At 38.1% G+C, this 25,441-nt stretch overlaps 1 protein-coding gene and 1 pseudogene across 6 annotated transcripts in view; both read right to left on the reverse strand.

The window, feature by feature from the left end:
* Positions 1 to 25,441, reverse strand: part of NRP1 (neuropilin 1) — a 184,526-nt gene that overhangs the window by 15,490 nt on the left and 143,595 nt on the right. For 4 of the 6 annotated variants that reach the window (XM_090266176.1, XM_090266172.1, XM_090266175.1 and 1 more), the window contains exons 10-12: positions 23,131 to 23,275; positions 6,109 to 6,213; positions 1,878 to 1,937 (exon numbers count right to left, since the gene is read on the reverse strand). In XM_090266176.1, the coding sequence (XP_090122302.1) occupies positions 1,878 to 1,937; positions 6,109 to 6,213; positions 23,131 to 23,275 (310 nt within the window). The remainder of the gene's footprint in view (positions 1 to 1,877; positions 1,938 to 6,108; positions 6,214 to 23,130; positions 23,276 to 25,441) is intronic. The other 2 variants (XM_090266174.1, XM_090266173.1) reach the window with 1 other exon arrangement.
* Positions 9,438 to 9,845, reverse strand: LOC150019135 (prefoldin subunit 4 pseudogene; annotated as a pseudogene).

Here is a 25,441-nt window from a genome sequence, read left to right on the forward strand (position 1 = left end):
AAAAAAAAGCAGACATCCATTATCCACAAACAAAGACTTGGAGGCAGATTTGTGATTCAGGCAATGGAATAACAGGAAACCAGAGTGATTTGTAAAGGACTCTGGGCAGACCCTGGAATTCAAAAGAGGACCCTATCAGTAAACCCTGTGGTTTGATAAAACTTATCAATGGGTCTAACAATGGGTCTTCCTGGTTTGTGATTTGTACATCTACCCTCTGACTACAGTAGACACTGTGAGGTGACTGTCTGGCCCTGGAGCTCCTCTGTGAAGCCTTCGTACCAATGGCCCCAAGCTCATGCACAAATCAAGTGTGTTCACAAAGTCATTCCTGCTCTGATAATATAGACCTTCCACATTTAGGGATCTGATATATCTTCCTATTTTTTTTTTCTGCAGCTGTTGCTCTCTTTTATTTCTTCAATGATCCCTAGCTCTTTTGATAGGCAAGAGGAGAGGTGAGATAAAACTAGTTGGCAATTTCATAGTGGTTGTTATTAATTCTCTGGCACAATTTTAATTGTTCAGTTAAAATGTTTGTTACATTGTTAGAACTTCATTTTTTATCTCACCCCTCCTCTCTGTCACAGAGTCAGCCGTGGTTATTCTACAGAACATCACCTTGCAGGGCTGAGTGCTTTCGGGAACAGCAGGAAGCAAGCGAGGGGCCAGCTTCACTTGTGAGGCAGCTCCAACCCTCCAGGTGGCTGTACCATCCTTTAAAGCCACATTCTATAGAGTGAAGAGATGTGGGTAGGACTACAGTGTTTTGGGAATATTTAAGTGAACAAATTACTCTTTTGTTTCACCTTTCGGTATTTGGGGTGTTTGAGCTGTGGGGTAGCAGGAACTTTGTCAATCTGAGTACACTACAGGGAAACTGGGGGTTAAGTCCAACTAAAGAGAAGTTTGTTTTGCAGTTTAATCAGGTCAATGGTGACAGGGTCGTGTAAGGAAGCATACTAATTAGAGCAGTCCTTTCTGCTCTCTGCCTAGTTAGGTAGTGTCATAGTGTTGAGGAAACAATGATATACACCACACACCCTGTTAGTAGGTGACTGTGGAGGCCAGGGCTGCATGAACTTCTATAAAGGAAATGGGAGAAGCTGGAAAGCTGACCTGTTCTCCTTACTCTAATGATTAACTTTAAAGATTTAAAACCTCTGATTGCTTATACTGACTATTTCTCTTCATGTGGATCTGTGGGGAAGAATTTTACAGAACACCAACACAACAAAGGAGAGCAAGAAGGAGGCCACCATTTAACTGTGGCTGGCCTTGATAAACAGTAATCCAAGGGCTTTGAAAGTCATTGTGCTTTTCTATTAACAAAAGAATGAGGAGGTGCTGCTCCCAAGGGTGGCCCTCTCCCCATGCACAATTATAGCCATGGCTTCCTGCACCCCATTTCGTGGCACGCCCACTGGAAATGTTGTTGTAAAACTGCCAAATCTGTGGCAGGCAAAACTGACAAACTTTGCCTGTCTCGGTTTTGCAAAATGGTGATGAAAATAAATGATCAGGCTACTGCCTGTGAGATTTCCTTCTCCTGAAATTTGCAAACACAGTCCATGATCTAGCTGTCCTGTATTTAAACAAAGTATGTTACCCCATTTCTTCAGCCGAGGGCTGGGTTGTCACTGCTTGGCAATTACTGATGGAGCAGGAAATCTCACTCCCTGCTGCATGTACATGTGGACAGAAGAGAAGCAAAGTTTATGGCTCATGCTTGGAGGACAGGTGCTGCGTAGCAACTCTTTTCCAGAACTTTGAGGAGCTCTGAAACCCAGAAGTGCAGTAATGCTCTATTTGGGAAGGGGGTGCAGGTGAGGATAGGCACATAGGAAATTTACCACATTTTCTATTTTATCTGATACCTGACTGTATTGTGCTGTCTATTATGGTTGGCTTTTCCGTGGTCAGCACCGTGGTACCACCTGAAAAACAAAACAGTAACATACAAAAGTGAGGAAAAGGAAGATTGTAGATAATATGCAGTAGAGAAATGTTTCATGCTTACATATATTTGATAGAGGCAAACATTTTCCACAGAAAATTCTTCTTTTAATTTCAGATATGGTCATTGTTTTGCTTAAGTTTTGCTCATCACACTATCAAATTCAAATAAACTGTTATTTTTTTCAGCCAGCACATTTACTCACAAAACATCTAGGCAATAGGGAGAGTTTTTGACTTAATTCCAAGGGCATTCCCTGACTCCCAGACTGAGCATGGCATGCAATTGCAACAGTGAAAATAAAGGCCTTCCAATGTCCTCAGTAACTGGGGTATTAAACCTGACCTAGACCTCTAAGCTTCAAAGAGCTTCCCAAGATTTCAGATGTGAGCCTTCAGGGGAGTTACAAGACTAGTCCCACAATCTATTTTTAAAACTGAAGGTTTAAAGTGGATGGCAGTAGTTCCTTCTTTTTCTCTTTTTGCTACAACAGTTGTTCATTTTCCCTCAAGGACAGATATTCTGCTCAGTATGTGGTTTGGAGAAGTTGCAGGAAAAGGACAGGGCAGAAACATTTCTTCACAGTCCAAGGAACTGGAGATTGCCCAAGTAACACCCTGAACAGTGTCAGCTTTCAATTGGTTTGGGTTGACTTTGAAGTTACTGGTCAGGGGACCATGTGGAAACTTAGTTGTGTCCTTTTTTTTTTCTCTCTTAGCTCTTCCATTGTCCACTCTTCATCATACTTGTCCTGGACTTGCCTAACCAGAAGAATCACCAGAACGCTTGTTGAAATTGCAGTTCCTAATCCACTTACCTTTCTTAAATCTCACTGAGAACCAGAATCTCCAGGGGTCAGCCCGTGAATCTGTATTTCTGAAAGATTCTCAGGTGAGTCTTAATCCAGTAAGCTTGGAAAACACTGGTTTGTTGTTCATTACTGAGGTGCTCTTTTAGGCATTTCTCCTTAAGAGTTTCTGTACTTCAGATCATGGTCAGAGACAATCTATTTGCTATTCCAAGAGATAAAGTTCTGGGCAGACTCAGGGTAAGGGCATGGGGTGGGCCCATGACTGTTGCAAAGAGTTTTGGAGGTAGATATAAGGAGCCATTACAGACCTTCCAATAGTATCATTCAATAAAGCTATGTGATCATCTCTATTGCATCCAGGCCTTGATCCTATCCTGCAGCTTTCAAAGATCAGAAATCATCCAGATCATGAATCAGAGCTGTAGAATCATGCTCTTGGAATGCTCTGAAGATTTCTGAGCTAATTGGTTGCAGCATCGAGTCCTGTTAACTCTGCTCTCCCAATAAATGTTCTGGCAGGGTGGTCACACTTGTGCATGGTTTCAATGAGGCAGGCACCAAGAAGAAGGAATTATACATGGGTTAAGGAGGTGAATCTGTAATGGCAGAATCAGAGATGCTAGAATACATTAGCATTTAGTTTCCAGTGGTCTTATAGGAGAAAAGCTCAAGGTGAAAATTCACCTTTTTAAAAGCGATATGCATTATCAGTTTTGTTATAGGTTGGAAGCCAAATTCCTCTGTTGGGTACACACAGATACAATGTGAAATTTGGCCTCCCAGTGCCTTTGAAGGCAATTACATTATCTTATTAGTTCAGAGGCATTGGCAAATGAATAACTTGGAGGTGAATTTCCACCTTGGCAAACAAATACAGGAAGAGCAAAATCTCTCCTCATTTCTATGCATTTGGTACATTTCACCTGGAATTCAGTGTTGTTTGTAAGTAATGAGCATTTTACTATAATACTTCTCTCTCTCTATGTACAAATAGGTCGCTCCAGGAGGAAAAATTAAAGCAACAACACCTGCTTTAAAAAAGTAAATGCTGCTGAAGAGAGCCTTCATCCCAATCCCCATGTTCCCACCTCTCAGGGTTAAAGTGAGAATGCTTTCAGTTTGTTTTATTGTACTGAACGTTCAAAATTTGCCACTCTGACAGTAATGCCTGTGACAGTGAGCAAAGAGCTGTGTGTGCCCAGGATGGGACTTATTCACATGTGAAGAGATGCCAGACTTAGGTGATGGTTTTGCTTCTCACAAACATTTATATATGAGCACATCCATTTCCAAAAAAGGATAAAAAATAGCTTTATTGGGCAAACTGGGTTATAACACAATAAATGAATATGAAGCATGATATGCCTTCTAAAATCCCTTTCTGATGAGGGTGTGAAGTGTGCATTATAAACACCCCAGAAGTTCTTAGTATTATGCATATACTTATAGAATTATGGAGACAAATGTGCTGGCCTGAGAAAATAACATTTTTTTTTGTCATGGCAATATGTAAAAAAACAATACTAGAATGATCTTTTTCTATGTATACAAAACATGATTTTAAAAGCTGTAGGTAAACCATTACCTTATACTTTTAAAGGACTGTCAGTTTTCCACTGTAAGTCACCCATTTCCTGTGGTTTGTGACTCGTTGTTGTAGAACATTTGCTCCAGGCTAACATACTTGCCCTATTTCATTCAAAGGCTTTAGTCTCAATTGATTCAGTCATGAACTGATGCAAAAATGAGAAGGTCTGTCGTTTTGATTAGAGGAGTAAATCTGAGGCTTTGTTCTAATCAATATTAACTGACCACTTTAGGGTATATAAAGAAAAGAACCCTCTCCACAAGAGGTTAATTGAAAAGGGTATACTGTGATGATTGCAGTCATTCCTTTTTATGAGGAATTTCACCATGGTTGTGTGACAGGGTCTGCAAAAAGCTTGAGGTTTGTGGCAGTGTTTACAGGCAATCCTAGGAAGGTTCCACAGGACCAGGTTCATAGAACGTTACTCTGTTTTTAACATCAGCTGTCGGGTTTTCAATTTGAACTTGACATCTTACAAAGAAAATGGCTCTGTGTTAATAGAGTAATTTTTGTGGCTTATGGCTATTTATATACAAGCTGTGTTTTCAAAAGCCCACAGCAATGTAACATTTATTGCCCATGTGAATATAAGTGATTAACCTTGAAATTTTCAGGGAGACAACCTTAGGAAGTGGGATTTAAATGTAAACCCAGTACATGGTGCTAAATTTCTGAGTCATTTTATTCCTTATGCCATCTTGGAGTACAGAGCTCTCTCACTTCTTCAGAGGATGGCTTTTGAAGTAAATGGAAATGTACCGTGGGACATTTCCTTCCAGATTTTATTTGAATAGGGTAGCCAATTACATTATGTGTTATTATGAAGTCACATGGAATGCCTTTGGATTCACCCATGGAAATTCATTATGTGGGCTCTGTGAGTCTTTTCCGGGTAAAAGTATAGACCTGCATCCAAGGGTTCATATTTGATCTAAAATGAGAGTCAGATGTTATATGAAACTGCATCTTATCCCGGGTATCAGTAAAGGTCCCATAGTACCTTTTGCAATAATAGGGTGAAAACCCTAGTGCCTTGACCAATTTCCAAATGGTGCAATTCCATCCTCCACTTGCCTAACATTTCTTCTGCCATTCCAAGTGGAAGAGAAAGTCACTTTCTAGCTTTGAGGTTGTTAGACTATTATGGAGTAATACTCTAAATTAATTAGTGAGGCATTTGGCACACACCAGCCCTGATATATTTGCTAGTTGGTGGTAATGTGAAGTGACAACTAATTCTGTTGTTGAAACTTTTAATGAAAAATTATTTACAAAAATCCTAACTTAAAAGCTGCATTTCAAATATAAGCCTAATTTCATCATTTAGATGGATAAAGGATCCACTCAAAATATTTTATTCTCACTAGAAAATAACACTTAACATTCCAAAGTGTGTGGTTATGTAATTAATTTGTTATGGGGGGAGGGGCTGAAGATGAGGATCTGTTTAGCACTTTTAACCATGGAGAAATTCTTACTCTATTAATATAATTTTAGCGTTGGCTCTGAAAGGCTAAAATTATTTCAAATGGCTGCCTAAGTTATTAAGAACAAGTTGTTTACACAGACAACATGTGGAATCAAGGATATGCGCCTTCTGACCAGCCTGCCTCTGCTGGCGCAGCTCTGCCACCACCCTGATGAGCACTGACACTAGGAGTTACACAAACACAAACAGGCACTCCATTAGCTGGTCTTGACAACAGCATGAATTGAAACGGCACATCAACGGGATGGAGATGTTTTCTGCACCTGTGAGCTGGAAGTCATCACCTGTTCCACTGTGGCAGTTGGCCTGGTCGTCATCACATTCATCCACCAGGTTCCCATTGGGGGTTGTTGGTCCAGCTGTAGGTGCTGAAACAAAATCCAAGGATTATTATCTCACCTCTGAAATGTATTTTCAAGCCTCTGGCTGTTGAATCTGCTAACACTTTTGCAGAAAACTCTATAATCTGTTGCAAGAAGGCCAGGAGCATGGTTTACCTCTTTCAGAAGCTAAACAGACTTGGAATTTGCAGAATCCTTTGTTTTCGTAGTTAATCCATATCTGCTGAATAGATTATTATTTTCTACATTATTATCTACATAAACATCATTTTTCTAAACAGTTGTTAAATTCTCACTGGTTATTTATTCATGACCCTGGAGTTGAGAACTTTGAGTGTAGAGATATTGCATAAACTGTTTTTAGTCTTATTTTCAAGGTGCTAGAGAACTCACTTGTCATGAATTCTTTTATATTTTTAGTACTTATCAAGTTTTCTTAGTTCATATTATAATTTTTTCCCCAACACATTCACTTTTAGTACAATATTGTTCTTTTGTTTTATTTAAAAACTGACTGTTCCATCAACTTGTGATTCCCCTCCATATCAGGCGTCTGAGAGGACTTGTCTTAGATATCCTGGGGTCATTTTACCTGAACTCCCACCGGACTGCATTCCACTGTCAGCAGGGATTCTCATATCTTTGAGTTTGTAGATGAAATGTATCCAACATTAATCAAAGACTGCTTTTGAAGCTCTTTAAAATTAGTTTGGTCTATTTTTTTTTTTTTCAGCCTGTTTAATGCAATCTGTTTAATGTTTTACAGTTTTCGGCACTGCATTTCACTTTATGAGACTGGAGGTAATGTACAGTTTTCTTAATGTTTGAGAACCAGACAAAAGTGGGTGCCTGTTCTCTAATAGCTTCTGGCCAGTAGGTATGTGCTGGTAACTGCTGCTTTCTCAATAAAAATTTGACATTATAATTGTGCTTAGATATTGAGGAGAATTATGACAAATGTAGAGACATAGCTAGTTTCAACTTTCTCAAATGCCTCAAAGCACATACCAATAATCACTAGGAAATCAGCATGTACAGATATTATACACACTATTTAGTCATACAGTCTACACTTTGTAAAACTCATATACAGATATGCCAGACTCTACTTACTTTTTTAAATTTAAATTTTTATATTTTTCATTTACAGTTGACATGCAATATTATACTAGTTTTATGTATGAGATACACAGCAAAGTGGTTAGACATTTACATAACTTACAAAGAGATCACAACGATAAGTCTAGTGCCCACCTGGCACTGTACATAGTTACTATAATATTGATTATATTCCTTATGCTGTACTTTTATATCCTCATGTCTATTTTGTAACTGCCAATTTGTATTATCTTAAACCCTTCACCTTTTTCATCCAGCCCCTAACGCCAGCTCACATCTGTTAACCATCAGTTTGTTCTCTGTATCTATGAGTCTATTTTGTTTGTTCATTTATTTTGTTTTTTTAATTCCCATATAAGCAAAATCATATGGTATTTGTCTTTCTGTCTGACATTTTCACTTAGCATAATACACTATGTATATCCATGTTGTTGCAAATGGCAATATTTCATTCCTTTTTGACTAATATTCCATGGCATATATGTACCACATCTTCTTTATCTACTCATCTACTGATAGACATTTAGGAGGCTTCCCTGTCTTGGCTATTGAAAATAACACTGCAGTGAACATAGAGATGCATATATCCTTTTGAATTAGTGTTATGGATTTCTTCAAATAAATACCCAGAAGTACAATTGTTGGGTCATAAGATAATTTATTATTTTTTTTGAGGAATATCCATACTGTTTTAAATAACAGCACTGCCAATTTGCAATCCCACCAACAGTGCACGAGGGTCCAGTTTTCTCCACATCCTGGCCAACACTTGTTATTTGTTGTTTTATTAATGATAGTCATTTTGACAGGCACGAAGTGATATCTCATTGTGGTTTTAATTTGCATTGCTGACAATTAGTGGCATTAAGCAGCATTTCATATGTCTACTGGCTATCTATCTCTATATCCTCATAGGTCCTCTGCTCATTTTTTTTTTAAATAAATGAAGCCTATTTTATTATTTCAAGTATTAATGATAAAATAAGTCAGCACAGCTGTTGCATTTTAATAAGTGAAAATACCCCATTTTTCAATTGGATTGTTTTCTTTTGGTGTTAATTTGTATGATTTTTTAAAATTTTTGGATATTAAAACTTTATCTACTGTATCTTGACAAATATCTTCTCCCATTCAGTACCTATCTTTTTTTTTAAAGTGTATTTTATTATGTTACAGTAGTCCCAATTTTTTTCCCTTTGCTCCCCTCTGTCCAGTACCCACTTCCCTTCAGCAATCCCACCCCCACTTTGTTCATGTCCATGGGTCATGCATATAAGTTCTTTGGTTTCACCCTTTCCTATAGTATTCTTAACTTCTCCCTGTCTATTTTGTACCAACCAATTATGTTTCTTAATCCCTGCACCATTTACCTATTTCTCCCCCTTCCCTCTCCCAGCTGATAACCATACAAATAATCCGCATACCTATGATTCTGTTCCTATTCTGGTTTGCTTAGTTGGATTTTGTTTTTATTTTTTAGATTCAGTTGATAGTTGTGAGTTTGTTGTCATTTTAATGTTCATAATTTTGATCTTCTATTTCTTAAGTAAGTCCTTTTGACATTTCATATAATAACGGCTTGGTGATGATAAACTCCTTTAGCTTTACCTTGTCTTGGAAGCACTTCATCTGCCCTTCTATTCTAAATGATAGCTTTGCTGGATAGAGTAATCTTGGTTGTGGGTCCTTGCTTTTCATCACATGAATACTTCTTGCCAGTCTCTTCTTTCCTGCAAAGTTTCTTTTGAGAAATCAGCTGATAATCTTATAGGCACCCCTTTGTAGTTAATTCTCTGCTTTTCTCTTGCTGCTTTTAAGATTATCTCTTTATCTTGAACTTTTGGCAATTTAATTATGGTGTGGTCCTCCTTAGGTCTAGCTTGTTTGGAACTCTCTGTACTTCCTGGACTTGTATGTCTATTTCCTTCACCAAATTTGGGAAGCTTTCCTTCATTATTTTTTCACATAAGCTTTCAATTTCTTGCTCTTCCTCTTCTCCTTCTGGCACCCTTATGATTCGGATGTTGGCATGTTTATAGTTGTTCCAGAGGTTCCTATGCCTCTCCTCATTTTTCTTTATTTAAACAATATTTAAGTTTATTAAACAAAATTTTTAAAGTATTATAAAATGTTTAGTTTTCATCAGCTTCAAGGTTTATGTTGCTCCCAAATTTTGCATATAACTGAACTTTCAAATCCGCTAACACCCGCTGAATGAATTCCACTCTGGATTCTAAGGTATTAATTTCTTCTTGCAAGTTTTTCTTTGCTTCTTCTAACATTTCTTGTGTTTCCTCTTGCGAATGGCTGATGAAAACACCACCAATTTGGTAAGGTTTCATCAAGCAGTCGTCATCTGCGAGCATGACGTCCTCGGAAGCATCTTCTAAATTCTGCAGTTGTTTCCTTTTTACATCTATTTCTTCCTTCAGCTCTGTGATTCTACTTGTATTCCGTGCAAATTTGTTTATCTTTTGTTGATCTTCAAATGTAACGTTGACATCTTCTGCAGCCGCCTTCTTTATGGTGGCCACCATCTTGGGACTTCATTTTTTTTCAATTATCGTTTCCTCATTCTGTACTGGTTGACTGTGTTTTTCTTCCTTATGTTCCAAATCATTGATTTGAACACTGGTTTCCTTCCCTTCACCATTGGTTTTGTGTAGATTTTCCTTTGTTTCATTTAGCATAACCTTCACTTCTTCCTTTATGTGTCTGCCATACTTAAGCATATCTGTCAAGTCTGTGAGCATCTTTATCACCAGTTTTTTGAACTTTATGTCTGTTAGGTTGACTATCTCCTCATCGCTTAGTTCTTCCACTGGAACCTTGATTTGTTCCCTTTTTTGGGCCATACCTATCTGTCTCCTCATCTTGACAGGCTCCTGTGTTTGTTGCCTTTGTGTCTTAGGTAGAGCTGTTGTACCTGTTACATTGTAAGGGGCGAAGCCTTGAGGTACTCATCAGTACAAGGTGACCGGTTTCACCACGTTGTGGCGCTGTATGTGGGGGAGGGGTCTGGGAGGGAACAATGCTGCTTGTTCAGGACTCACCTCCTTTCCAGGCACTTCTCCCACTTCTGTATGGGCCTGGCCCCTCTCTAGCTGTTGCCCTGGCTGTTGTTGACAGAGTGGATGGGTCTGCGGATGTTCTAGGACCATGGGGGCCCTTTAAGCAAGTGGACTCTGCTGAGAGACCAGCAGTTTCTTCCTCCATCCCAACCCTCATTGCTTTGCTCAGTCAGAAGCAATAAGGCTTTATCTTCCCCAGTGCTGGGACTGTGAGCTGTGCAGTCTGGTCTGGTGCTGGGAGCACTCCCCAGGTGTCCCTCCCTAGTTTTTAAAATGTGTGACCAGGCTTTCTGCTGGCCTGCCACTGCCATCGTTGCTGCCGTGCCACACACTGCATCCTTTCCACCCCCGCACCACCCCTTCTACCTGTCTGGATGAGTACTTCTTCTTTATTTCTTTGTTTGTTGGACTTCCATCAGCTTGATTTTCTGGAACTTCTGGTTGTCTCTAGTTCTGAGATAGTTGTATTACTTCTTAGTTGTGGAGGAAGATGCAGTGTGTCTGTCTAGGCCTCCATCTTGACTGGAAGTTGTGATGATCTTTTTGTTTTGTTCATGATTCCTTTGTTGTGCAAAAACTTTCTAGTTTGGAGCAGTACCATTTGTTTATTTTTTTCTTTTGTTTCTCTTGCCTGAGGATATATGTACAAAAAATGTTAAAAAGAGAAATGTCAAAAAGTTGACTGCCTATGTTTTTTTCTAGGAGTTTTGTGGTTTTGAGTCTTATATTTGTCTTTAATTCATTAAGTTTATTCTTGCATGTGGGGTAAAAAAGGTGGTCTAGTTTATTTTTGTCCATGTTCTGTCCAATTATCCCAATGCGATTTATTGAGTAGACTTTTTACCCTATTTTATGTCCTTGCCTCCTTTGTCAGATGTTAATTAACAATATAAGCATGGGTTTATTTCTAGGCTTTCTATTTTGTTCCATTGATCTATGTGTCTGTTTTATGCCAGCACCATGTTGTTTCGATTACTATAGGCTGGTAGTATGATTTGATATAAGGTAGTGCGATACTTCTCCCTTGTCAAGATTGTTGTGATTATTTAGGTCTTTTATGTTTCCATACAAATTTTAGAATTATTTGTTCTAGTTTTGTGAAAAATTTCATTGGTATTTTGATAGGGCTTGCAACTGAATCTATAGATTTCTTTGGATAGTATTGATATTTTAACATTGTTAGTTCTTATGCATGACACTGCACATGCTGACATTTATTTGTATCTTCTTCAATTTTGTTCTTTAAACTCATAATTTTTCATGTACAGGTCTTTTATCTGCTGCATTAAATTTATTCCTAGATATTTTATTATTTTTTGGATGAAATTGTACATGGGATTGTTTTCTTAATTTCTCTTTCTGATGGCTTGTTATTGGTATATAAAAATGCAAACAATTTCTGAATATTAACTTTGTATCCTGTGACATTAATGAATTTATTTATCAGTTCTAATAGTTTTTTTGGTGGCATCTTTAGGGTTCTTTATATACAGAATCATGTCATCTAAAAATAATGACAGTTACATCTTTCTTTCCAAGTTGGATAACTTTTACTTATTTTTCTTGTCTGATTACTATGGCTAGGACTTTCAATACTATGTTGAATAAAAGTGGTTAAAGTGAATATCTTTGTCTTATTCCTGATCTTAAGGAAAATGCTTTTTAGGTTTTCCTCATTGAGTATAATGTTAGCTATGGATTTGTCATATGTAGCCTTTATTATGTTGGGGTGCATTTCTTCTACTCCTACTTTATGGAGAGCTTTTTAAAAAATCATAAATGGATGCTGGATTTTTTCAAATGCTTTTTCTGCAGTTATTGATATGATCATATAATTATTATCCTTTATTTTTAAGTGGTATGTCATGTTAATTGACTTGTGGATTTTGAATCAAACTTGTATCCCAGAAATAAATCTCACTTGATTTTGGTGTATGTTCTTTCCAATGAATTCATGAATCAATTTTGCTAATATTTTATTGAAGATTTTTGCATTGATGTTCATCAGGGATATTGGCCTTTAATTTTCTTTTCTTGCAATTTGTTGGGATTTGAAATCAGGGTAATGTTGGCCTTGTAAAATGAGCTAAGAGTCTTCATTTCTCTTGATTTTATTGAAATAGTTTGAGGGGATAATTTTTCTTTGAATGTTTCATAAAATTCATATGTGATATATGAAGCCATCCAGTCCAGGACTATACCTTGTTGCAAATTTTTGATTACTGATTTGACTTCATTTATAGTAATTGATCTGTCCAGATTTTCTGTTACATCTTAATTCTTTCTAGGAAGAGTGCATCTTTCTAGGAATTTATCCATTTCTTCCAGATTGTCCAATATATTGGCATATAATTGTTTGCAGTATTTTCTTGTATTCTTTGCATTTCTTTGGTGTCACTTGTTACTTTTTCCTCTTTCATTTCTGATTTTATTTATTTGGGTCCTTTCTCTTTTTTTCTTCATGAGTCTGGCTTAAGTTTTAACAATTTTGTTTATTTTTTCAAAGAACAACCTCTTGGTTTTATCGATCTTTTCAATTATTATTATTATTTTTTTTTTACTTTATGGTGTTTACTTCTGCTCCAATTTTTATTATTTCTTTTCTTCTACTTACTGTGGCTTTGTTTGTCTTTCTTTGTTGGTTCTTTAGGTGTAAGGTTAGGTAGTTAATTTGAGATTTTTCTTGTTTCTTGAGATAGGCATGTGTTGCTATAAATTTCCCTTTTAAGACTGCTTTCATTGTGTCCCATATATTTTGGGTCTGTGTTTTCATTTTCACTTGTCTCAAAATATCTTTTGATTTCTGCCTTGATCTTATTGTTAACCCATTCATTGTTCGGTAGCATACTATTTAGCCTCCATTTGACTGTGTGTTTTTTATTTTTCTTTTTGTAATTGATTTCTAGTTTCATACCATTGTGGTTGGAGAAAATGTTTGATATGATTACCATCTTCTTAAATTTTCGAGACCTGTATTGGGGCCAAATATTTGGCATATCTTATAAATTACTCTATGTGGAGTTGAAAAGATTGTATTCTTGACTGCTTTGGGGTAAAATGTTCTAAAAATATCAGTTAAATCCATCTGGTCTACAATGTCATTTATGGCTACTGTTTGTTGATTTTTTGTCTGGAAGACCTATCCATTGATGTCAATGGGGTGTTAAAGTCCCCTATAATTACTGTATTATTGTTAATCTCTCTCTTTAGGCTGGTCAATATTTGCTCTATAGTTATTTTTTTATATATGTATATATATGTGTGTATATATGTATATGTGTGTGTGTATATATGTATATTTAGGTGCTTAAATGTTTCTGGATTGACCTCTATCATTATAAAACGTCCAATTTTATCTTTTGTTAGAGCCTATGTTTTAAAGTCTATTTTGTATGATATAATTATTGCAGCCCAAGCTTTTTTTCATTTCCACTTGCATGAAATATCTTTTTTCATCCTCCTATTACTTTCAATCTGTTTTGTTGCAACCTGAAGAGGGTCTCTTTTAGACCATATATGCAGAGGGTGGGCAAAAGTAAGCTTACAGTTGCGAGTCTGCAAACACAGTTTACTCTTGTATCATAATTTATTAATTATTGTATTACATATTTGTATTACAACTGTAAACCTACTTCTGCTCACCCTATATATGACTCTTGTGTTTTTTACATTGTTACCTTAAGTTTTTTGGTTAGAGCATTTAATCTATTGATTATTGATAAGTATGGACTTATTGCCATTTTATTATTCGTATTTATTTTCTTTTCACAGTTTTTCTTCTTGAAAAAGTCACTTTAACATTTCTTGTAACACTGGTTTGGTGGTGATGATATCCTTTAGCTTTTTCTTGTCTGGGAATCTCATCATCTCTCCTTATATTTTATTTTTATTTTTAAAAATTTGGGTGATATTGGTTAATAAATTTGTATTGTTCAATCCAATGATTCTATAATATGTCATCTGTACATTGTTATTGTGTGTTCATGGCCAAAGTCAAGTCTCTTTCATCACCATTTATCACCCTTTACCCTCTTGTACTTCCCCTCAACCCCCTTTTCCTCTAGTAATTATCATACTATTGTCTCTGAGATTTTTCCTTAATCCCTTCACTTATTTTTTTACCCAATCCCTGAACCCCGTCTTTCATCTGACATTTGTCAGTCTCTTCTCTGTACAGTAATCCCTCTCTATACTGTGGTTCACTTATCGGGGCCTCACTATATCGCGGGATTTTAAAAAATATTAAATTATTTTTCACGGATTTTTTGCTATATCGCTGGATTTTGCAGTACTGTATACGTATGTTGTTAAAGTTATATAGGTTTAGGAGTGTAGAATATGTTTAAGAACATAAGTAGTGTTTATAAAAGTGTGGAAAAGGTTAATAAGAGAGTGAGAAAGGGACTGGGAATGGTTTATAAGTGTGTGGGAAGGGTTTATAAAGCCTTAAAATATATATAAATACTAAAATAAATATAAGGTTCCTACTTCGTGGATTTTCACCTATTGCGGGGGGGTCTAGAATGCAATACCCGCAATAAGTGAGGGAATACTGTATCTCTGTTTCTATGAATCTATTCCTATTTTGTTTGTTAGTTTATTTTGTTGATTAGATTACACATATAAGTGAAGTCATGTGGTATTTGTCTTTCTCTGATTGACTTATTTTACTTAGCATAATATTCTCTGGGTCCATCCATGCTGTTGCAAAAGTTAAGATTTCATTCTTTTTTATGTCCAAGCAGTATCCCATTGTGTAAAAGTACTACAGCTTTTGTATCCACTCATCTACTACTGGGCATGTGAGCTATTTCCAAATCTTGACTATTGTAAATAACACTGCAATAAACATTGAAGTGCATACTATATTCTTTCAAATTAATGCTTTGGGTTTCTTTGGATACATACCCAGAAGTGAAAATGCTGGATGATAAGGCAGTTTCATTTTTAATTACTTGAGAAAAGTAATTAAAAGTTTTACAGAGTGGCTGCAGCAATCTGCATTCCAACCAACAGTGCATTAGGGTCCCATTTTCTCCACATTCTAGCCAACACTTGTTTGTGTGTTGATTTTATGATAGCCATTCTGACAGGTCTGAGGGTGATATCTCATTGTGGTTTTAATTTGCATTTCTCTGATGATTAGTGACATTAAGCATCTTTTTATATGTCTATTGGCCATCTGAACGTCCTCTTTGGAGAAGCACCTATTCAGGTCCTTTGCCCATTTTTTAATTGGATTGCTTGTTTTTTTGGTATTGAGTTTTGTAAGTTCTTCATAAGTTTTGGACATTAACCCTTTATCAGATGTATCATTGGAGAATATGTTCTCACATTTAATTCATTGTCTTTTCATTTTTGTTGATGGTTTTTCCTTTGGTGTACAAAACCTTTTTAGTCTGATGTAGTTCCATTTGTTTATTTTTATTTTGTTTCCCTTGCCCAAGGAGCCCTATCAGTAAAAACATTGCTATGAGAACTGTCTGAAATTTTATGGCCTATGTTTTCTTCTAGGGTTTTTATGGTTTCCAGTTTTTAATCCATTTTGAATTTATTCTTGTTTATGGCGTAAGAAAGTGGGGGTCTAGTTTTATTTTTTTGTACATGTATGTCCAATTTTCCCAACACTTCATTGAATAGATATCTTTACCCCATTGTATGCTTTGGACTCCTTTGACAAATATTAACTGGCCATAAAGACATATGTTCATTTCTGGGCTCTCTATTCTGTTTCATTGATGTATGTGTCTGTTTTTATGCCAGTACCACGCAGTTTTGATTACTATGGCCTTGTAGTATACTTTGATATTAGGTAGTGTGATTTCTCCACCTTGGTTCTTTTTTGTCAAGATTGCTGTGGCCCTTCTGGGTCTTTTGTCAGTCCATATACACTTTTTGGAATATTTGTTCTATTTCTGTGAAATATGCCATTGGTATCCTGATAGGAAATATATTGAATTTATAGATTGATTTAGCATAGTGTTGACATTTGAATGATGTTATTTCTTTCTATGCACGAACATGGTACATGCTCCCACTTATGTATATTTCCTTCCATTTCTTTCCTCAGTGTCTTATAATTTTCTGAGTACGGGTCCATAACATCCTCAGTCAAATTTATTCCTAGATTTTTTTTTTTGTGTGTGTGTGTGTGTAAAATTATATATAGAATTGTTTTCTTAGTTTCCCTTTTTGATAGTTCATTATTGTTGTATAAAAAAATACAACTGACTTATGCATATTTATTTTGTATCCTGATTCTTTACTGAATTTATTGATCAGTTTTAGTAGTTTTGGTGAAATTTTTAGGTACTTTATACATAATATCATGTCATCTGCAATAATGGCAATTTTACTTCTTCCTTTCCAATTTAGATGCCTTTTATTTTTTTGGCTGGTCTGATTGCTGTGGCTAGGATTTTCTACATTATGTTGAATAAGAGTAGTGAAAGTGAACAACCCTGTCGTTGAATGTTCTGTAAAATTCACCTGTGAAGCCCCCTGGTCCAGGACTTTTGTTTGTTGGGAGATATTTGATTAATGCTTCAATTTAATTTGTTGTAATCAGCTATTCAGATTTTCTGACTCTTCTTGATTTAATTTTGAAGACTTTATGTTTCTAGGAATTTATCCATTTAATCCAGATTATCCAATTTGTTAGCATATAGTTGTTTGTGATATTTTCTTACAATCATTTGTATTTCTGTGGTGTCAGTTGTTATTTTCTTCTTTCATTTCTGATTTTATTTATTTGGGTCATCTCTCTTTTTGTCTTGATAAGTCTGGTGAAAAGTTTTTCAATCTTGTTTAACTTTTCAAAGAATCATTCTTGGTTTCAATAATCTTTTGTATTGGTTTTTTAGACTTTGTTTTATTTTTTCTACTCTAATATTTATTATTTATTTTCTTCTCACTTTGGGTTTTGTTTGTTATTCTTCTTCTTGTTCCATTAAGGTTGAGCCACACAACTCAATTTGCCTTGGGTTCTGTCCAGATTTTCTGAAGAGTCTGGGCTTGGTAAGGCACGGCCTCCAGGAGTCAGGAGGGTGGGCCTGCTGGCTGCCTGGATGCTGAGGCTAGTAGATCTATGAGGAGGAGGAACCAGTTGGGTTTTCAGGAAAGTGAGGGGAATGGCTCTTGTTCTAAAGCCACATAATCAGTCACTGATATCCTCTGAGTCTGCCTGGACCTCTACACCTAAACCCAGGCAGCTGACTCCTCAGCAGGGCATGAGTTCTGCACTGCAGGGCAAAAAGTAGCCCAGAGGGTGGGGCCCCTGCATTTCCCCAGGCTGATGCTATAAAGCATGGAGTGCTCCACCCCAGAAAGATGGCATCTGTGATGTAGGAGGAGGACTCAGCACCATTATCCTGGCAGCTGTCCCTTTGGCTCTCTCCACAGAGCCACAAACCCCATTCTCTCCTCACAGACTCTAGTCTGCTCCACCCTCCCAGGGTAGTAGCTGTGAACAAGATTTTGTGTGTTGGCCCTTAAGAGGGTTTTTGTGTGTCTAGCAGACTCCTTTTCTTCCTAGTTGACAGAATCCCCTAGACTTTCGCAGAAAGATGTTATATGGGCACCTCTTTTGGTTCTGGTGCTCTGGACTGGAAAGCCTAGGGTGGGGTTGATTTACCATGTTTCTCAGGGGAAAGTTTTGCAGTTGAGATGTCCCTCTGAATTCTCAGCTGGGAAATGTGGGAATGTGGCTAGCCTTTTATTGCCTCTCCGTTCTTTGTACTAGTCTGGATGTGGCTTCTTTGTAAATACTTGGTATAAGACTTCTCTTCAGTTGGTTATTCAAGTTGATTGTTGTCTATCTTAATTGTAATTCCAGTTTGATCTCAGAAGGAAGTGAGTATACCTTTCACCTACGCCACTGCCATCTTGGCTTTCCTCTCTCCTCAATTTTAAATAATAGTCTTAATTGTAGGTCCTTGTTTTTCATTATTTTTAATATTTCGTTTCAATTCCTCGTGTCCTGCAATACTTTTGTTGAGAAATCAGTTGTATGGAAGTTCCCTTGTGGGTAAATAATTACCTTTCTCTTGCTGTTTTTAAGATTCTTTGTCTTTAAGTTTTGCCATTTTAATTTTGATATGTCTTGGGTTCATATTGTTTGAGACTCTCTGAGCTTCTTGGACTTGTATGTCCATTTACTTCAAATGTGTTTTCAATCCCTTGCTCTCACTCTTCTCTTTCTGGTACCCCTATGATGTGACTATTGTTTTGCTAGGTATTGTCCCAAAGGTCCCTTAAACTATTCTCTTTTTTCTTTTTGACATTTAGATTGGGTGTTTTCTGCAACCCTGTCCCCCAAATTGTTGATTTAAACTTCTGTTTCATCTAATCTGCTCTTGATTCCTTCTTGTGTATTCCTTATTTCTGACTGGTTCTTTTTTATGGTTTCTGTATCCCTTTTTATGCTTACTATTTCTTTGTGTGAAGTTCTCAGTGAATTCCTCTATTCTTTTCCTAAGTTCTTTGAGTATCCTTATAACCACTGGTTTGAACTCTGTATCTGGTAGATTGCTTTCCTCCATTTTCTTTTATTCTTTTTCTGGGGTTTTCTCCTGTTCTTTCATTTGGCACACATTATATTATATCCCCATTTTGGTTGAGTCTCTGTGTTTGTTTTTATTTATTTGGTTAGATCTGCTATGCCTCCTAGTCTTGGCTGGATGGCCTTAAGTGATAGATGTCTTCTTGAGCCCAGTGGTGTAGTCTCCCTGATCCCCTGAACTGGGTGCTTCAAAAGTGTCCCTTGTGTGGGTTGTGTGCATGCTTCTATTGTAGTTGGGCCTTGGTTGCTGTTGGCACATCAGTGTGTTCAGTTGACCCTCAGGCCAACTGGCTATGAGGATTAGCTATGATGACAGCATATAATCTGCTGTGTGGTGGTCACTCCATGGAGCAGGATTTGCCACAGTGGGGCTCTGTTGCCCACTCAGGCCACTTTTGGGGCACACCATTTGTGGAGCTAATTGGGTTGTGCTCTGTTGTGGTCTGATGCTAGCCACTGGGTGTGTTGGTTCTAGCACTTCTTGGGAGAGACTCCAGGTCAGAGCAATCTCAGCCTCTGCCTGTGACTGAACTGGGGCCACCTGGTGTAAGCTATAAAGCTATTTTTGGTTGTTAGCTGCTTGTGCTGTATTGGAGATGTGTAGGAGAGGATATGCTGCAAATCAAACTGAGGCTGTTTGCTCCCAGTAAATGATTTGGGGCCACTCAGCAATAGACACAGGAGTTCCTGAGGTCACCTGCAGCCTCTTGGCTGCCTGTAATGCATAGTCACCAAAAGATCCTTGTGCAGTATGTGAGGTGGTTGGGGTGAGGTCTGAAGAAATCATCAGGGTGGGGCGAGTGATGTTCACCGGGTTCATGCATATTCAGTTTTGATGCCAGTCATCAAGAGGCACAGGGCACTTGAGGCCAGCTGCCACATGCCCTGGGCCTCACATTTGAGAGTTTTTAAGAAATACTGCAGCATGGGCTGCAGTCAGCTGCCTGCCACTAAAAGAGCCCCTGGTGGTTCGAGGGCCTGGGCAGGCTACCAGCCCCTGAAACAGCCTCTGGCAGTATAGGAGTTGAGTGGGGTGGGGTCTCAGGGAATCATCCAGTTGGGGTGAGTGGTGTTCACTGGTTAATGCAGACTCAGATTTGGTGCCAGTGTCCAGCCTGGGTTCATTCATCAAAAGGCACAGTGCACATGGAGGCCAGGTACTTGCTTCCTGTGGCCTGCATACCTCTGAGACTTTTTAAGAAAGACTTGAGTGCAGAATGACTCTGGCTGCCTATGGCTGTAGGAGCTCCTGGCAATGCTTTGGCTGAGTCCAGCTGCCTGCCCTGGAAAGAACTATGGCAGCACAAGAATCACATGGGGTGGGATCTCAGGGAGTCATCATGTTAGGGCGAGTGGTGTTCTCCGGTTAATTTGGATTCAAACTTGGTGCCCGCCAATGCTCACAGGCCCTGTCGGGGGAAGGCTCAATAATAAGAAAGACGGTGTTCATCTTCTGGCTGTGTGAGAGGAGGACTCAACATAGGGATAACTGTGGCTGTCTCTTCCTCCCTCTCCCTGAAGCCATACAATTCAGCCTCTACCCATACATCTCTTTTGCCCCTCCCGCCACAGTCCCTTTGCTGGAGCTCAGGGTGAGTGCCTATGAGTGAAGCAGGCTGTGCATGGCCTCTTTAAGAAAATACCTGTGCTTTCAGAAGCCCTCTGTCTCACGCGAACTGATGGAATCACAACTGGTTTTCACAGTCAGATGTTGTGGGGGTTCCTCTTCCTGGCACTGGTACTCTGGGCTTGGGAGCCCAGTGTGGGTCTAGGACCCATTGCTCCTCAGGGGAAAAAACTGCAGCCAATATATCCCTCCAGATTCTCAACTGCCACAATAGAATGTGGGGCCAGCTTGTTCTGCATCTCCAAGCCTCCTACCAGTCTCGAAGTGGCTTCTACTTTATATCCTTAGTTATAGAACGTCTGTTCAGTTAGTCTTCAGGTGGTTCCCCAGGTAGATTGTTCTATAATTTAATTGTAATTTTGATGTGGTCATGGGAGGGGGTGAGCATAGCATCTACCAACTCCACCAGCTGGACTGGAAACTCCCAGGCTCTACTTATTGTTCTCTCTAAATTAATAGAATCCTTTCTGGCAATCCAGATGCTTGTCTTCACTAAACTGTCCTTGCTGCTGATAATGTGCCACTTGAGTATTTCACACGGTCTCTTCAGCTTCCTGGATTTTTGCATTCCTTATGGTTTTTACAAAGGAGGTGTTCTACATTGGAAGTAGCCCAGAGTAGTACCAAGATTAAACTGAAAAAAGTAGAAAGCAAGTGATTTTTATTCCTTAATTTAAATACTTGAAAATATTTTATCTTCTGTGGTTCTCTCTTTGTTCTCAAATGTAAATGCTAGCCCAAAATAGAATGGATATTCAGGGAATGCTGGGGTGTACCATATCCTCTTTCTGTATCCCTCTAGATATCTCCAGTAGGACAAGGCACAAAGTAGATAATAAATAAGTCTAATTAATTGATTTAAGGAAGAAAAAAAGCACTCCCTTTCCAGCAATCATGTTAAAAGCTTCGAAATTATTTTCCAGGATGCTGGTTTCTCACATTGCTTGGGGCAACTCCTCACTTCTGTGAGAGCTTGGGAACATCTGCAGCAAATCCCTTCACCAATCTCTACTTCACTACAGAGCTGACACTGGCAAACTGCCCCCAGGCTTCATCTTTTCAATCATCCATCCATTCCATCTCCTAAAGCAGAGTTGCTTCCCAGAATCCAAGGGAAAGACCTGTCTCATAGCAGCAGACTCCGTTTTCCAGATGAGCACATTTTCCAATAAATTGAATAAGTGAGTCTGCAGTTGGCTCAATCTGCCCATCACTCTTTTTATTGACATACTTACCAGACTCTGGCACATGGTCATTTTGGGCTGAGTTGCTAGTGACTGGATAATTCAGAGGTCTGGGATAATACTAAAGATATGGAAACATCTACACAATAAAAAATGGGAGATAATGGCCTGTTTTAAAATAAACACATAGAAAAGCAGCTATGAATTATTCACTAGTATGGTGATTCACAGCTTAAGATTTTGTGGTGTATAAGAAAAATTTTATAATATTTAATGTGCTCAGGAATGTAATTACATTTGGGCAGCTGAAAACACACATAATTTTGAAACCACAAGAAGGTGATATTAATAGACCATTTTTTCAAAACAACTATGAGCACATGCTGAATTGATTAGCATCTAGGTACCAACAGTAGCCATTCTTTGATCAAACCTGGAGAAAGACCTTTACAGGGATGAAAAAGTTGGTATAAGGGTACTCACTGATGCTTAAATCTAAGGCAAATGGGAATTCTAATGCACAAAATAAATCACTAAATAAGCAGCTATCATACCATTTTTTCAAATATTAATTTCATTTATTATGTGATAAAAATGCAAAGGAGAAAACTGTTTATGAGGCCAGTGTGGGAATTAAATCTGTCCTTGATATGACTTTCAGGTGATGATAACCTAAGTTTATGCAGTAACAGCCTTAAACAGACCTCACTGTATATTCACATACATTAATGCATGTTAAGGTTTGTGTCTCTTCAGCAGCCTGAGAAATTAATCAAAGAGAACGTCTGGATGTTTCAGTTTGTCAAATGCTGCTTCCTGCTGGTATGTGATGGTAGTCAACACTGCCTACAAAAGCCTAGATCAAACACAGACTTCTAAACAGCATTAAAAATGTCAAAGGGATTGGTAGTTGCCAAGGATTGGGGAAGAGGGAATTAGCGCAAAACTATTTACTGTATAAAGGGTTTTACTTTGGAGAGATGAAAATGTTTTGGAACCAGATGGAGGTATTGGTGACACAAATAATTGTGAATGTACTAAATGGCACTGAATTGTTTACTTCAAAACAGTGAATTTTGTGTTATGTAAATTTTACTTTAATAAATTTTTTTAAAGAAGTCAAAGGAGACAGCCCCACAGAATCTGGGAAGAGTTATGCAAGCAACCAAGACAAAAGTAATATTTCTGAAGGCACTGTTTGCTGATTAGATTGTTCTAGAATGTGCTAGAATGTTGAATCTCATGGACTGGCAGGCACAGAAAGGACCACCCAGGGGAAAAGACTGCAATTTGCAACAGTGCCATGAGGGGCATAAATGCATTAAAAAAGAAAATTTTTTTAAAAACTAGGAAACTAGAAGGGACTTTGGAAATTTTAATTACCTTCCACATCACACCCCAGCAGCTCCAGTCTTAACCCCAGGCCAGCATGAGTGGCTCTCTCAGGGTAGATCCTGATGAATCGCATGGAAAGAGGTGGAAAAGTCCGTAGCTCAGGTGTATCATAGTTGCTGTTGCCTTCAAAGGACTGTGAAGTATGAAAAACACCAGTTATTAATAAAACCTCCCTTTCAGCAGAAGAGTCTTTCTTCAGGACTCCTAATAGGGTAGAGAAATGGGGCTCATTTTAAAACTTCATTAATGCCTGACATTCCTTTCATACATAAGAAAGGAAAAAACAATTAAAACTCCTCTAAGAAGTGACAGATATCACTTCTCAGAAACCAGAGTACACACTGAGGCTGTACCAGAAGTTTTAATGAGACCCTTTCTTAAATGATATGCTGATGTGCCTGGGAGAAGTGACAGTTACCACTTCCTTGAGGTGGAGGACTCTGGGAGGGAACTTGCCATTTTCAGAGCTCATAACAAACACCACATTTTCCAGTAACTACTCCTATTACATTCTCTTAAATGAGCAAGTTCTCTAAAAGAAGGGTGAGTCAAATTGCTGAAGTAGGAGATAACAAATTTAATGTAGTATAAATGCTGTTTACTCAAGAACTTGGGTTATTCCAATCCCTTGAAACTGCTATTTACTTAAGCAGTTCCACCACTTTGAGGTATTTGTAGATAAAATATCTCACCTCAGGAAGGAAACCAGAGCCCTACCTGTTAAGTGATGTTCTAATGCCTGGTTGATTGCACCTCTTTTTTTGGTGAGTGGGGGGGGGGGGTGTTAGGCAAAAGGTTTATTGAGGGAAAAAGGGGGAAGGGAGTAGGGGAGAGGCAGCTCCCAGACCAACTCAAGGGCCCGTGGGAGCAAGGGGAATGGGGAATGGGGAACAGGGAATGGGGACTGGGGACCGGGGGCTGGGGCTCCCAGTCCTCCTCGTGGGCCCATACTTTGTCCAGTGCATCCCTAACTTTAAGTCACTGTGACATTTTTCAGGAGCTAAGGTACCTATTGCCGGTGCTACTGCTGGATTATTTTATTTTCCTTTTTAACACTGACAAGAAAGTCAAAATCCTTGAGCGGAATCATAAGCAAATTGAGCAATGACTAGGCCTGTTTTCTTCTTCGAAAAAAAAAAAAAGTCTCCTTTGCCCTTTTCTCCCAATATGATTGTTAATCCAGTCCAGAATGGGAGAAGGAAAAGGAGTTTAGAAAAATCAGATTGCCTTAGCACTGGGAGTGGCCTTTTATATATCAAACATACTATGATATTTACTGGTGAAAGACATTGTTCTAAGTGCTTAAAATATATTAATTCATTTAATCCTCAAGATAACTTCACAAGATAGATTTTATTATTACCCTTGTTTTACAGATGAGCCACAGAAAGGTCAAGCAACTTGCCTACGGCCATAAATTAAGTGACAGAGCCAGGACTCAAAGGTAGGCAGTCTGAACTGGTGCCCTTCACTACCACACTGTATGATGCTTCTTTTCTTAGAAATAATCTAGTCTAATTTCATTATTTCAATGGATGAGAACCCGGAGGTCCAGGAAATTGAGGTCTTTTCTTAAGGCCACACATTCAGTTTCATGAATTTTTCTTTAAATGTACAGTAGTCCCTTTCTATATCGCGGTTCACTTATCGCAGCCTCACTGATCACAGGATTTTAAAAAATGCATACAATATTCCCTCACTTATCATGAGTATTACATTCTAGACCCCCCCGCAATAGGTGAAAATCTGCGAAGTAGGAACCTTACATTTATTTTAGTATTTATATATATTTTAAGGCTTTATAAACTCCTCCCACACACTTATAAACCATTCCCGGTCCCTTATTCTTTCCCATTCTCTTATTAACCTTTTCCACACTTTTATAAACACAACTTATGTTCTTAAACATATTCTACACTCTTAAACCTACATAACTTTAACAACATATGTATACAGTACCACAAAATCCCGCTATATAACAAAAAATCCGCGAAAACTAATTAAATATATTTTTAAAAATCCCACGATACAGTGAGGCCGTGATAAGTGAACCGCGATATAGAGAGGGACCACTGTATTTCATTTTGAGCTACTGAAACTGTACATCAGGTTGAGTGGGTGGCCAGCTCTGGCCCATGTCAATCGGTTGTGCAAACCTCACACAATAGTTGAGTCATAAAGCAGCCAAAATGCTATCATTCAGTAGTGGAAATGTCATGGCAAAACAGGGAGCACATGTCAGAGGATACAGATTGGATAGGCGGTGACATAACCAGGAGTTTTCTGACTTCTAGAAGGA

Source organism: Furipterus horrens, unplaced genomic scaffold (genome assembly GCF_987537825.1).
Source record: "Furipterus horrens unplaced genomic scaffold, mFurHor1.1.pri manual_scaffold_2, whole genome shotgun sequence".
Taxonomy (NCBI): Eukaryota; Metazoa; Chordata; class Mammalia; order Chiroptera; family Furipteridae; genus Furipterus; species Furipterus horrens.